This window comes from Silene latifolia, chromosome Y (genome assembly GCF_048544455.1).
Source record: "Silene latifolia isolate original U9 population chromosome Y, ASM4854445v1, whole genome shotgun sequence".
Lineage (NCBI taxonomy): Eukaryota > Viridiplantae > Streptophyta > Magnoliopsida > Caryophyllales > Caryophyllaceae > Silene > Silene latifolia.
In genome coordinates this window covers 237,505,427-237,519,533 of record NC_133538.1, presented here as the reverse complement: position 1 = coordinate 237,519,533, position 14,107 = coordinate 237,505,427, and the positions used below count along the sequence as shown (strand labels likewise).

Here is a 14,107-nt window from a genome sequence, read left to right as displayed (position 1 = left end):
AATATCACTTTATGGTCAAAAGCGGCATCGTGTTAGGTCACATAGTCTCAAAGAGAGGGATTGAGGTGGATGTGGCTAAGGTTGAAGTGATAAAAACCTTGCCATATCCTACTAATACTCGGGAGATAAGGTCGTTCCTAGGACACGCGGGCTTCTACCATCGATTTATTAAAGACTTTTCCAAGATTGCTTACCCCTTGTGCAAGCTTTTGCACAAGGATGTGGAGTTTGTTATTGATGATGCTTGTAGGTTGGCATTCGATTCTTTGAAGGAAAAGCTTGTGACGGCCCCGATAATTCAAGCTCCAAAATGGGACCGCCCGTTTGAAATCATGACCGATGCTAGTGAGTATGCCCTTGGCGCGGTTTTAGGCTAAAGGCAAGGGAAGATTGCTCATGTGATACAATATGCTTCTTCACTCTTGAATGATGCTCAACGGAACTACACCGTCACGGAAAAGGAATTTTTGGCGGTGGTGTATGCCATTGAAAAGTTCCGGGCTTATCTCTTGGGTGCCAAGGTCATCATCTATACCGATCACAAGTCTATAAGGCAACTTGTAGACAAGAAAGACACCAAGGCAAGGCTAATGAGATGGGTGCTTTTGTTGAGCGAGTTTGACACCGAGATCAAGGACAAGCAAGGAAGTGCTAATGTGGTAGCCGACCATTTGAGTAGGCTTCACATCAATGAGGATCTCGTGAAGACCATGGGAGTAGTTGACGGTAGCTTACCACATGAATCTCTATATTCCATGAAGGCTGTTGAGCCTTGGTATGCCAACCTTGTCAATTACATGGTAACCAAGAAGTTTCCCACCTCACTCTCATCGAGTCAAAGAAATAAGATCAAGTCCGATTCTAGATTATATATATGGGATGACCCATATCTATGGAAAATGTGTCAAGATCAAGTCATCCGACGTTGTGTACCGGATGTAGAAATCCCATCCATCCTCAAACATTGTCATGAGTACGCTTGTGGGGGTCACTTTGGGCCTCATAGAACGGCACATAAGATCCTTGAGTGCGGGTTCTATTGGCCCATATTGTTCAAAGATGCTCACGTTTTCGTCAATACTTGTGACAAATGCCAACGGGTTGGCAACATCTCACGACGAAAAGAAATGCCCCAACAACCAATGCTTTACTTGGAGGTTTTTGATGTGTGGGGGATAGATTTCATGGGTCCATTTCCCAAGTCGGATGGGTATCTCTATATCCTATTGGCGGTGGATTATGTTTCAAAATGGGTCAAGGCTATACCAACTAGGAATGATGACGCAAGGACGGTCTCAAGTTTTGTTCACAACAATATCTTCTCAAGGTTTGGCTATCCTAGGGCGTTGATAAGTGACCGGGGGACTTATTTTTGTAATCGGATTTTGGAAGGGTTGTTGAAGAAGTATGGGGTCGTGCACAAAGTCTCCACTGCTTACCACCCACAAACCAATGGGCAAGCGGAAGTGTCCAATCGGGAGATCAAGAGCATCTTACAAAAAACAGTGAACCCCGATAGGAAAGATTGGAGTTAAAGGTTAAATGATGCTCTTTGGGCGTACCGCACCGCTTATAAGACACCAATTGGTATGTCCCCGTACCGACTCATTTCTGGAAAGGCATGTCATCTTCATTTGGAAGTGGAGCATAGAGCCTATTGGGCCATCAAATCCTTCAACCAAAGCATAGATGATGCGGGCCTCCATCGGAAGCTTCAACTTCAAGAAATTGAAGAAATCCGTCTTGACTCTTATGATAATGCCGCCATATACAAAGAGAAAGCTAGAATATGGCATGATCGAATGATAAGTCGGCGGGTTTTCAAGGAAGGCACCAAGGTTCTTGTTTTTCAAAACCGGTTAAAGTTGTTCTCCGAGAAGCTAAGATCAAGATGGGTTGGACCGTTTATTGTGAGCAAAGTTCACCCTCATGGAGCGGTCGAAGTTGAGAACCCAAGCACGGGAAAGACAATCAAGGTGAATGGACAACGACTTAAAGTATATCATGAAGGCATGGAAGCACAAATCGTTGAACAAGTCAATTTGGAAGACCCCATTTACCAAGCTTGATCATGAGAAGCACTAAGTCGAGCCATCGACGTTAAAAATACAGCAACTTTTGTAAATATTCTCTCTTTAGAGCATAGAATTTACCGCTTTCTTGTCAATTTATTTACTCTTAACGCGTTTTAGAAGCATGCATTATGGATTCTTTTGATGGTTTGTTGAAGTGTTTGAAGGAAGTAGGATGAAACTCCTTGGGAAGCGTACCCCAAGTCGTAATGGGAGGTGAAATTACCCGGGACACCATCTACACGAGTCAAATGAAGGAAAAGCACCAAAGGAAGGCCAACAATCCCAACAAGAAAGAAGTTGATAGCAAGCATTTAACTCGACAACCCGCTAGGAAGCGCAGCCTGCGCAATTTGGCGCAGCCTGCGCAGTTCGCAGCTACGGGTTTGCAAAGGGCTTATTTCCGAAGAAAGCTTCATTTAACCTTGCATTTTTTTTGACATATTCAACCTTCAACCCCCAATCACCCATCTCAAACTCCATCAACCTTCATCAAAATACACCATCAAACCTTTAACAAACCGCTTTCTTTCATCAAAATCACCTCTCAACCCAACACAACAACTCAAATACTCACTATTGAAGTAGAGAACATAGAGTAGAAGAAGCACCTTTAGAAGAACCTATTGAAGTAAATCCGATTGAAGTAGAGTATCCCCCTATGGCGAATGACACGAGAACCATCCGGGAGATACGAGCAAGGAATTATGATGAGCAACTCTTGTGTATCACCTATCCACCTTTAGGAGCCAATGCAAATTTCGAACTCAAAGGCTTCTTTATCCATAACTTGCCTAAGTTTCATGGCCATGCGGGGAATGACCCAAACCGTCACCTTTCGGAATTTCACATGATGTGTGAAGGTGCCATTCCGAATGGGGTGACGGAGGATCAATTCAAACTACGAGCCTTCCCATTTTCTTTGTTGGATTCGGCCAAAGATTGGCTCTTTTATCTTGCTCCGGGATCTATAAGAACTTGGAAGGAAATGAAGGCGGCTTTTCTTGAGAAGTACTACCCCGATGCACGACACAACCGTGCTAAGAAGGCCATTACTACCATAGAACAAGACCTCAATGGTGAAACCATGTATGAGTATTGGGAGAGGTACAAAAAGTTGGTCGCTCAATGCCCATACCACGGGTTGAGCGATGATGATCTTCTTGTGAACTTCTATGAAGGTTTGGGCCAAGATGATCAACGAATGGTCAATTCCGCTACCAAAGGAGGGTTGGAAAATTTTTCCATAGTGGATGCCAAGGAAATCATTGAGAGACTTGCCTCTACTACGAGGAATTATGGAAGAACTCAAAAGGGAACAAGGAACACTTCCTCAATGGGAACATCTTCCTCCTCTACTCAAAACCTTGAGCAAAGTGTGAATGATTTGATTCACTTAGTGAAGAATATGATAGTGAACAATCCAAACAAAGATGGGGGTAAAGGGAATCAAGTGGAGTGCAACTATTGTCAAGGCCCTCACTTGGAGGAAAATTGCCCCATCATGATTGAAGAAGGAATTGGAGTGGAGAATGTAAGTGCAATGGGGTATGGGAATTACAATGCTAGGAATCCTTCTGGAGGAGGATACTACAATTATGACCCTAGTGGCAACAATTACAATGTTGGGAGTAGAGACAATCCTAGACTTGGTTGGGGTGGTGACACCTCAAAGAGCTTTGTGAATGGTCAATTCAACCACTTGAGGGACCAAAATTCCCGACAAGGTCAAGGTTCAAATTCGCAAGGAAATAGGAATGGGAATTTCAATCAAGAAGGAAATAGGAATGGGAATTTCAACAACCAAGGTAGAAACCAAAACCAAGGTCAATCATCCCAATTTGGCAATCAAGGTAACAACAACAATTCTCAAAAGGAACCAAGTGTTCAAGACTTGCTTAAGAACATTTTGCAAGAGCAAGTCAAAACGAACAAGAGGTTTGACAAGATTGATGCCGACAAGAGTGTTAGTGATGCCAAGGTTGCCAACCTTGAAGTCCAACTTGGCCAAATTGCCCAAGAACTTGCCAAGAAAAATCAAAGGACCTCAACTTCTATTCCCTCCACTACATTTCCTCCTAGAGAGAATGCTAGTGCTATGACATTGAGGAAGGGGAGAACTTTAGAATCCCCTCCCAAGAAGAAGAGAAGGGGCAAGACACAAGAACGGGTTATTGACATTGAAGAGCAAATTGAAGAAGAGCTTGTGGTTGAACAAGAGAAAGGGTCATCTTCAAAAGCTAGTGAGGAAAAAGAGAAGAGTCCTTTGAGCATTGACAAAGGAAAGGAAGGAAGCACCAACACAAAGGATCAACTCAAAGATATTGAAAAGGAATATGAACCGGAGGTACCATTTCCCAGTGCCCTCACAAGTCCCAAGAAGTTTGATAAAGACTCCGATCTTTATGAGACTTTTAGGAAATGTGAGGTCAACATCCTTCTTTTTACTATCATTAACACCGTCCCTAGGTATGCAAAGTTTCTCAAGGAACTTTGCACCCCTAAACGGAAGCCAAGGAAAGGAGTTGAAAGAGTCACGGTTAGTAGGCATGTCTCGGCAATTTTCAAACAAAATCTTCCCAAAAAGTGCGATGATTCGGGCATGCTAACTATACCGTGCTCAATTGGAGGCAAAGCTTTTGCTAGACGTATGCTAGATTCGGGGTCCTCTATTAATGTCATGCCTTATTCCATTTATGAGACCTTAGAATTGCCTCCCTTGTCTAAGACCAATGTTGTGATCCAATTGGCGGATCGCTCTACGATTCACCCCAAAGGTCTTGTAGAAGATGTGTTGGTAGAGGTTGATAAATTCATTTTCCCGGCCGACTTTTATGTTTTGGACATGGAACCGGACTCCAAGGCTACACCCCTTTTGCTAGGGAGGCCTTTCATGAGAACCTCCAAAACCAAACTTGACATGTATGATGGAAATTTTACCATGGAATTTGAAGGGAAAACCTTGAAGTATAATGTGTATGAGACAATGAAGAAGAATGATGATTTGAGTTTTTGCTACTTTCTTGATAAAATTGAACCTTTGGCAAATCGAGTTTACCAATTGCATCATAGGGACCCACTTGAAGTGGCCCTCACTAACAATGTCGAGAAAGAAGGGTTGCATTTTTTTTTGTCTCATGATGTGCAGGAAAGTATAGAGGATTTGGAGAAGGAAGAACCCTTAGAAGAAGCTAAGGGGGAGGAAGAAATGAGGGAAATTGAGGAAGAAATCCCGAGCTGGGGCGCAGCCTGCGCACCACAGCGCAGCTCACCAGCGCAGCCTGCGCAGTTCCCAGCTCCACCAAAGATTGTTTTTCTTCAACCTCTTACGATTATCAAGCTAAATTTCTTCCTCTAGAGGCCTCCCTTGAAAGACCATTTCCATCCATCATTAAGCCACCCACCCCCAATCTATAACCACTCCCCGACCACTTGAAGTACGTGTTTCTTGGGGCAAACAACACTCTACCCCTCATAATTTCAAACCAACTTGAGGGGGATCAAGAAAGGAGATTGGTGTAGGTTTTGCACAATTACAAGGAAGCTTTTGGGTGGAGCATTGCGGATCTAAAAGAGATAAGCCCAAGCGTTTGCATGCATAAGATCCAGTTGGAAGGGGAAGCAAAGCCGGTTCGGCAACCACAAAGAAGATTAAACCTACCAATGATGGAGGTGGTAAAGGAAGAGATCATCAAACTACTCCAAATGGGGATCATCTACCTCATTAGCGACTCTTAATGGGTAAGTCCCACTCAATGTGTACCTAAAAAGGGTGGTGTGACAGTAATCGAGGGCAAAGAAGGATCTTTAATTCCCACCCGGATTCAAACCGGTTGGAGAGTTTGCATCGATTACTGCCGCCTAAATGCCGTGACTTTCAAAGATCATTTTCTCTACCCTTTCTAGACCAAATGCTAGAGAGGTTAGGGGGAAAGGAATTCTATTGTTTCTTGGACGGATATTCCGGATACTTTCAAATTCCCATACGTCCGGAGGATCAATCTAAGACAACATTCACATGCCCTTTCGGAACATATGCATACCGAAGGATGCCCTTCGGTTTATGTAATGCTCCGGGTACATTTCAACGTTGCATGGTGAGTCTTTTCTCGGATCTTGTAGAAAGAGTCTTAGAGGTCTTCATGGACGACTTCACCGTCCATGGAGATAGTTTTGAAGCTTGCTTGGACCACCTAACTATGGTCCTATCATGATGCACGGAGTCACACCTTGTGTTGAATTCCGAAAAATGTCACTTTATGTTCAAAAGCGGCATCGTGTTAGGTCACATAGTCTCAAAGAGAGGGATTGAGGTGGATGTGGCTAAGGTTGAAGTGATAAAAACCTTGCCATATCCTACTAATACTCGGGAGATAAGGTTGTTCCTAGGACACGCGGGCTTCTACTGTCGATTTATTAAAGACTTTTCCAATATTGCTTACCACTTGTGCAAGCTTTTGCACAAGGATGTGGAGTTTGTTTTGATGATGCTTGTAGGTTGGCATTCGATTCTTTGAAGGAAAAGCTTGTGACGACCCCGATAATTCAAGCTCCAAAATGGGACCGCCCGTTTGAAATCATGACCGATGCTAGTGAGTATGCCCTTGGCGCGGTTTTAGGCCAAAGGGAAGGGAAGATTGCTCATGTGATACAATATGCTTCTTCACTCTTGAATGATGCTCAACGGAACTACACTGTCACGGAAAAGGAATTTTTGGCGGTGGTGTATGCCATTGAAAAGTTCCGGGCTTATCTCTTGGGTGCCAAGGTCATCATCTATACCGATCACAAGTCTATAAGGCAACTTGTAGACAAGAAAGACACCAACGCAAGGCTAATGAGATGGGTGCTTTTGTTGAGCGAGTTTGACATCGAGATCAAGGACAAGCAAGGAAGTGCTAATGTGGTAGCCGACCATTTGAGTAGGCTTCACATCAATGAGGATCTCGTGAAGACCATGGGAGTAGTTGACGGTAGCTTACCACATGAATCTCTATATTCCATGAAGGCCGTTGAGCCTTGGTATGCCAACCTTGTCAATTACATGGTAACCAAGAAGTTTCCCACCTCACTCTCATCGAGTCAAAGAAATAAGATCAAGTCCGATTCTAGATTCTATATATGGGATGACCCATATCTCTGGAAAATATGTCAAGATCAAGTCATCCGACGTTGTGTACCGGATGTAGAAATCCCATCCATCCTCAAACATTGTCATGAGTACGCTTGTGGGGGTCACTTTGGGCCTCATAGAACAGCGCATAAGATCCTTGAGTGCGGGTTCTATTGGCCCAAATTGTTCAAAGATGCTCACGTTTTCGTCAATACTTGTGACAAATGCCAACGGGTTGGCAACATCTCACGACGAAACGAAATGCCTCAACAACCAATGCTTTACTTGGAGGTTTTTGATGTGTGGGGGATAGATTTCATGGGTCCATTTCCCAAGTCGGATGGGTATCTCTATATCCTATTGGCGGTGGATTATGTTTGAAAGTGGGTCGAGGCTATTCCAACTAGGAATGATGACGCAAGGACGGTCTCAAGTTTTGTTCACAACAATATCTTCTCAAGGTTTGGCTATCCTAGGGCGTTGATAAGTGACCGGGGGACTCATTTTTGTAATCGGATTTTGGAATGGTTGTTGAAGAAGTATGGGGTCGTGCACAAAGTCTCCACCGCTTACCACCCACAAACCAATGGGCAAGCGGAAGTGTCCAATCGGGAGATCAAGAGCATCTTACAAAAAACAGTGAACTCCGATAGGAAAGATTGGAGTCAAAGGTTAAATGATGCCCTTTGGGCGTACCGCACCGCTTATAAGACACCAATTGGTATGTCCCCGTACCGACTCATTTATGGAAAGGCATGTCATCTTCCTTTGGAAGTGGAGCATAGAGCCTATTGGGCCATCAAATCCTTCAACCAAAGCATAGATGATGCGGGCCTCCATCGGAAGCTTCAACATCAAGAAATTGAAGAAATCCGTCTTGACTCTTATGATAATGCCGCCATATAAAAAGAGAAAGCTAGAATATGGCATGATCGAATGATAAGTCGGCGGGTTTTCAAGGAAGGCACCAAGGTTCTTGTTTTTCAAAACCGGTTAAAGTTGTTCTCCGAGAAGCTAAGATCAAGATGGGTTGGACCGTTTATTGTGAGTAAAGTTCACCCTCATGGAGCGGTCGAAGTTGAGAACCCAAGCACGGGAAAGATAATCAAGGTGAATGGACAACGACTTAAAGAATATCATGAAGGCATGGAAGCACAAATCGCTGAACAAGTCAATTTGGAAGACCCCATTTACCAAGCTTGATCATGAGAAGCACTAAGTCGATCCATCGACGTTAAACATACGGCAACTTTTGTAAATATTCTCTCTTTATAGCATATAATTTACCGCTTTCTTGTCAATTTATTTACTCTTAACGCGTTTTAGAAGCATGCATTATGGATTCTTTTGATGGTTTGTTGAAGTGTTTGAAGGAAGTAGGATGAAACTCCGTGGGAAGCGTACCCTAAGTCGTAATGGGAGGTGAAATGACTCGGGACACCATCTACACGAGTCAAATGAAGGAAAAGCACCAAAGGAAAGCTAACAATCCCAACAAGAAAGAAGTTGATAGCAAGCATTTCACTCGACAACCCGCCAGGAAGCGCAGCCTGCGCCAAAAAGCGCAGCCTGCGCAGCTTCAGTGCGCAGCCTGCGCAGTTCGCTGCTACGGGTTTGCAAAGGGCTTATTTCCAAAGAAAGCTTCATTTAACCTTGCATTTTTTTCGACATATTCAACCTTCAACCCCCAATCACCCATCTCAAACTCCATCAACCTTCATCAAAATACACCATCAAACCTTCAACAAACCCCTTTCTTTCATCAAAATTACCTCTCAACCCAACACAACAACTCAAATACTCACTTTACCCTTCAAATTTCTGATTTTCCCCAATTTCATCCCAAACCCTAACTTTCCAAACTTTGGATTCAAGTTCGTTTCAAGAGTTTTCTGGGCAATTGGAGCATTCTTGGAGGGGTTTTTAGCATTATACTTCGATCAACTATCATTTTAAGTGGATTCGGGGAGGTATAACAACTTTTCCAATCTTTCTCTTTACTTACTTTGCTTTAATCCGGAATTTGGTGTTTTTACATTGAATTTTTGGATATTTTTGATTGATTGTCGTCTATAATTGCTGGGATAAACTTGTTTTCTGAGAAAGGGCAGAGGTATTCAACAAACATCACTTAATTCCACCTTCTTGAATTTGTGCCTAGAAGGTGTTTGTTGAATTGCCTCAAAGAGAGCAAAACTGTTTTGAGTGTTTTTGTTGGTCTATTTGTACTCTTGCTTGTTAGATACCATGGTTTTTGGAAAGAGAAAGACTCAACAAGGGGAGGGAAGTAACCCCAAAGTGTTTAATGAGAACGAGGGACTTAATGCCAAACAAAAGAAAATTTTTGCAAAACTTGAAAAAGAAAACCCCGTCCCCTTCACAAAATTCCTCCACCGTTACACCCTTCAAGAACTAGGAATAGAGGAACTCACCTTTCAACTCTTGAGTCGAGTAGGGTTAGAACAATACATGGACCTTCATGATGAAACCTACCGATCTTTCACTTATGAGTTCTTGTCCACCATCTCAAAAACGGGGGGGGGGGGGGCAAATGAGAGAGTGAATTTCCGTCTTCAAAAAGTGTGGCACTATATTTCTTTTGATGAGGTGAGAGAGATCTTACTAATCACAAAATTGCCTTCCTCGGTCAACCCATCCAAGGGCAAGTTAAATGAGGTGTGGTGCCATCTCACGGGGAGACGAGCACAAGACCATAATGACAAACTTTCCGCCATCACCAATCCCGCAATCCGTATTTTGACAAGATGCTTGGCTTGTTGGTTCTTCTCCATGGGGGAGCCAACCAAAGTTAGCGATGCGGTGAGGGAGTGCATTTGGGCCACGCTCCCAGAAGGGAGTGGTGTGCTGGATTGGGCAAGACTTTTTGTTGATTCTTGTTTGAAGCATAAGAAGAGGACGGGAGGTAACATCAATAGTGGGGGTTTAATCACCCTTTTTGTAGAGAAGTTTGTGGGCTCGACGTAGGATGACCAACTCCCCGTTTGGGGAAATTATTTTTATAAAGAACAAGGACTTGAGGAGACACACATGATCAAGGTCCTAGATAAAGTGAATTTTCGTTGCAATTGGTTGGGAGTGGGGAAAGCTCCTTACATGATCCTCCCAAAGAATGGCCTGATTCCTCATGGTACCCATGCCATTCATTTCTTTTGACCGCCCGACACGCCGGAGCAAAGAGGGGTACAAAGGAGAAGGCTAGAAACACCCTCGGTTGTCCATCTTGATAGTGAAGAGGAAAGGGAGATAGGGAACATAGAGCGTGACCCACCTATCCTTGACACACCAATGTTTGAGGCGGGGGGAAGCTCTAATCCACCAATCGCCCCATGGCAACAACAAATGTTTGATTACTTCACGGAGACCCGAGGGACTTTGGAGGCAATTAGTGGGAGAGTTGATAGCTCTCATGCTTGGCAACAACAACAAACGCCAAGGCTTGAGAGTCTAGATCAATGGAGGGTAGCTAGCATGGAGCACCAAAGATTGAGTGCGGAGGCCAAAAAGGCCCAAATGAAGATGCTTCAAGAGATGGCTAAAAGGCAAGATGAGGCCTATGCTTGGCAACAACAACAAGCCAAGTACATGGAAGAACAACAAGCCATGTGGAAGGCCCAAAATGAATGGAGAGAGCAAGCAACTCAACAATTCGGGGTGCAAAATGAGAGGCACCACCAATATGTTGAAGACTCCTTTGAAGATGCTCAAGCTCAAGAGGATTCTTTTGGGCTCATCCGTGGGCTTTTCGGCATGACCCTCCACCAAAATGACCCCCAATTTGAACCAATCATCACCGAGCCACAAGTTGAGGAGGCCTATGAGAGGGCCAAGAGAGTGAGGCAAGCAAGAGAAAGAAGAAGGAGAAATCAAGGGACATTTGAGCAAGGGGAAGGCTCCGGTCCCTCTAACTACCAACCATGAGAGGATGAGAGTACTCCTCTACATTGAGGACAATGTGGAATCTAAGTGTGGGGGAGTAAGATGATTGAATTTGTAATATATGTACATTTCCTTACATTTCTATTGAATGTGTGCTAAAAAAAAAAAATTGAAAATCCCGGCTAGGTGAAAACCCACAAGGGTGGGCGCCTAGGCAAGATTGGGAAAGGTGGTCGAGGACGGAATGAAAACTCGAAAGGGCATTCCGGGCAAAATGAAGAATCGAGTTGCGAGCCACCGATGAGAGGAAAGGAAAAGCTAAGGTGAAAACCCGAAAGGGCACCTTAGGCAAAATGAGGGATTTTTAACAAAAAAATTGAAAAAATTGAAAAATGCACCACCAAAAAAGATGGAGGGACAAGAAGGGAGTGATAAGGAGGGTCTTGGAAGGAGGCTAGCTTTAGGATTTAATTTATTTTTGTGTCACAAAAATTTGCTTCAAATTGGTGGTTTTTCGTGTTGGCTACTAAGTTGTTGATCTTTATTGGTGTTAGGCCAACTTAGTAGCATGACTTGCATTGTTTGGAGTGATAAGGGGGTGATATAAGGGGAGCATGAATGATTTGGAGGATTGTGTAGGTCACCTTACTTTTGCCTTGGGATAAGGCAAGGGTGACCATTGCTATTTCGGAGAGACAAGAAGGGTGGTGAAGTTGATGAGTCGGAGTTGGAGTCGTGTCGTGTCTTGTTTTGAGAGATGATATAAGGAGGGGGTGTGAGAGAAGAGAGAGTGTGTCAACTTTGAGTCTTTGTTTTTCTTTTCATAGGTGGTTGTCAATGAGGGAGACATAAGAAGGTAGTGGTGAGGGAAGAGCGGTCATTTACCCTCGTATTCACCTTTGGGCTTGTGCAATTGCTTGTTTCGGGTTTTGTTCGGGACGAGCAAAAGTCTAAGTGTGGGGGTATTTGATAGTATCAAATAAGTCGTGTCAAGTATGATAATTTTAGGTTGTTTATTCAAATGTTGGAGCCAAGTTATGCGTTAATCTAGGAAATACCGGCTTACTCTATTTCTTTGTAGTTTGGGTCACAAAGGACTTAGTCTTGGAACGATCACCTTTTGAGGCAAAGGAAGCAACCGTATCAAGAATCAAGGTGAAGATTTCATGTTGCCTAAACCAAGATAAGAAGTCCGTCTCAAGCAAGCAATGACGAGTGAAGCTTGGAAAGTAAAGAAGCAAGCTAGAAACTTGGAAGTTGGAAGCAAACTTCCGAGCTGGGGCGCAGCCTGCGCAGTATGCGCAGCATGCGCCACCTCCAGAGAAGCCTGCGCTAATCTGTTTTTAAACACGGGCTTAAGTAAAGTATCCGTGTTTTGGGCTTGTTTTTGAGGATTTTAACCTAGAAAGGAGTGCACCCATATATATACTCCTCATTTTGAAGACCTAGTTATCATCTAATTATTGAATAATCTCTAGAAAAACTTGTAGTAGGAAGAACACTTTATTTTGGGTGAAAGTTGTAATCTTTTAGCTTTGGATGTTAATCTTTCCTCATTTCTTGGGTTTTTCTAAGAAGATGGAAGGCTAATCTTCCCTTTGCTTGATGTAATTTGATCAAAGTATCCAACTTTGGTATTGTAAGACTCTTAAATCTCTCTTAATTTATCTAATGCTCTTTTCTTGTGCTTAATTTCTTGTGTTGAGTAATTGAATGTTTGGGTTGGCCATCCTTGCATGTTATTTACTTGACTAGTGCAAATCCTAAGGAAATGGTTTAATTTAGTTGGGATTGTTGAAGCAAGTTTGTTGTTTGTTGATTTGGTTTAAAGGATTCATACAACAAATAGGAAAGTTCATGTCTTTTGCTCATTTGTATGGTTTAATCTTATGAGGAATTGATCCTAGCTTCATCTTTTGGTAAATGCTTAATGCTCTTGCTTGGTATCTTTTCATGGTTTAATGATTTGTTGCTTAAGTTTGAAGGGTATGTGTAGATGGTTTAATTTACATGTATCAACATCTTGAGGTGATAGTATTGGGTAGATAATTGTGAGAGAGTAAAAAGAGTCAAGCTTTACCATTGTTGGATTACTAAGAGAGAATTACATCAAGTATTCCCCTTAATATTGAATCTTGCATACTAGTTGTTTGTGGAATTGTTTCAATAGGAAGATCTCCAATCTTTACTCATATTTCCATGTTTGTTTCCCAAAACCAATCCTTTTTCATCTATGTTTCCTACTAGTTGATCTTTGTTAATACCCATTGTTTGTGATTAGTGCCTTTTGTTAAGTTTAAATTGTCATTAGGATCTTAATTAGTAGTAGAGACCTACTTAGTAGTCAATACTTTACAATTCAAGTTTTTAGTCTTAAATCCCTTCTCTTGGGTTCGACCTTTACTTCCTTTTACTACTATCCTTAATAGCATAGTGTAGAGTGAGTTTGGTTTATAAATTGTTAATTTGATAGGCTAATTCTAGTATATTACGACACCTAGTTTTATTGCTATCAAATTTATTTTCACATATGTATCGAGAGAAAATTGAAGTTGAATGTCTGCTTGTGAATAGTGTGAAAAAGAGATAATGGCCTTCTGCAGTTAAATGGAGGAAGTAAATATTAATGGCTCGGATTAAATCTGCGGCCGATCAGATGATTATAGATTAATTTGTGAATGAAAAGGTAAATAAATAAGGTTGAATATATATATATATATATATAATAGAGGCTTTTTTCAAAGCACGTGGTAGTCTCCAATTTTTTCGAAACACTTCAAATAAATATAATCTAAAAAGATAAGATTTTTTGATAAATTCTATCTGATTAAGATGATAAAGTTACATTGGTTACAAACACTAGCACGCATATATATAAATTATCATTATCGTATATAAGAGGCTATTTTATATGATATTGAGAAAAAAAGAAGGGCATGGGAGTTGAGGGAGTTGGATCTTCAACAACGGGAGGACCTTTTACTTGAGAAGGAGCAGAACTTGGAAGTTCAATCTAGGGTGATAG

The 14,107-nt window shown here is 42.3% G+C and overlaps 1 protein-coding gene across 1 annotated transcript; it reads left to right on the top strand.

The window, feature by feature from the left end:
• Positions 1–1,589: 1,589 nt before the first annotated feature.
• Positions 1,590–2,069, top strand: LOC141630308 (uncharacterized). The gene has a single exon (XM_074443147.1). It carries the CDS (start codon positions 1,590–1,592, stop codon positions 2,067–2,069), a length of 480 nt encoding a protein of 159 aa, XP_074299248.1.
• The last annotated feature ends 12,038 nt before the right edge of the window (positions 2,070–14,107 follow it).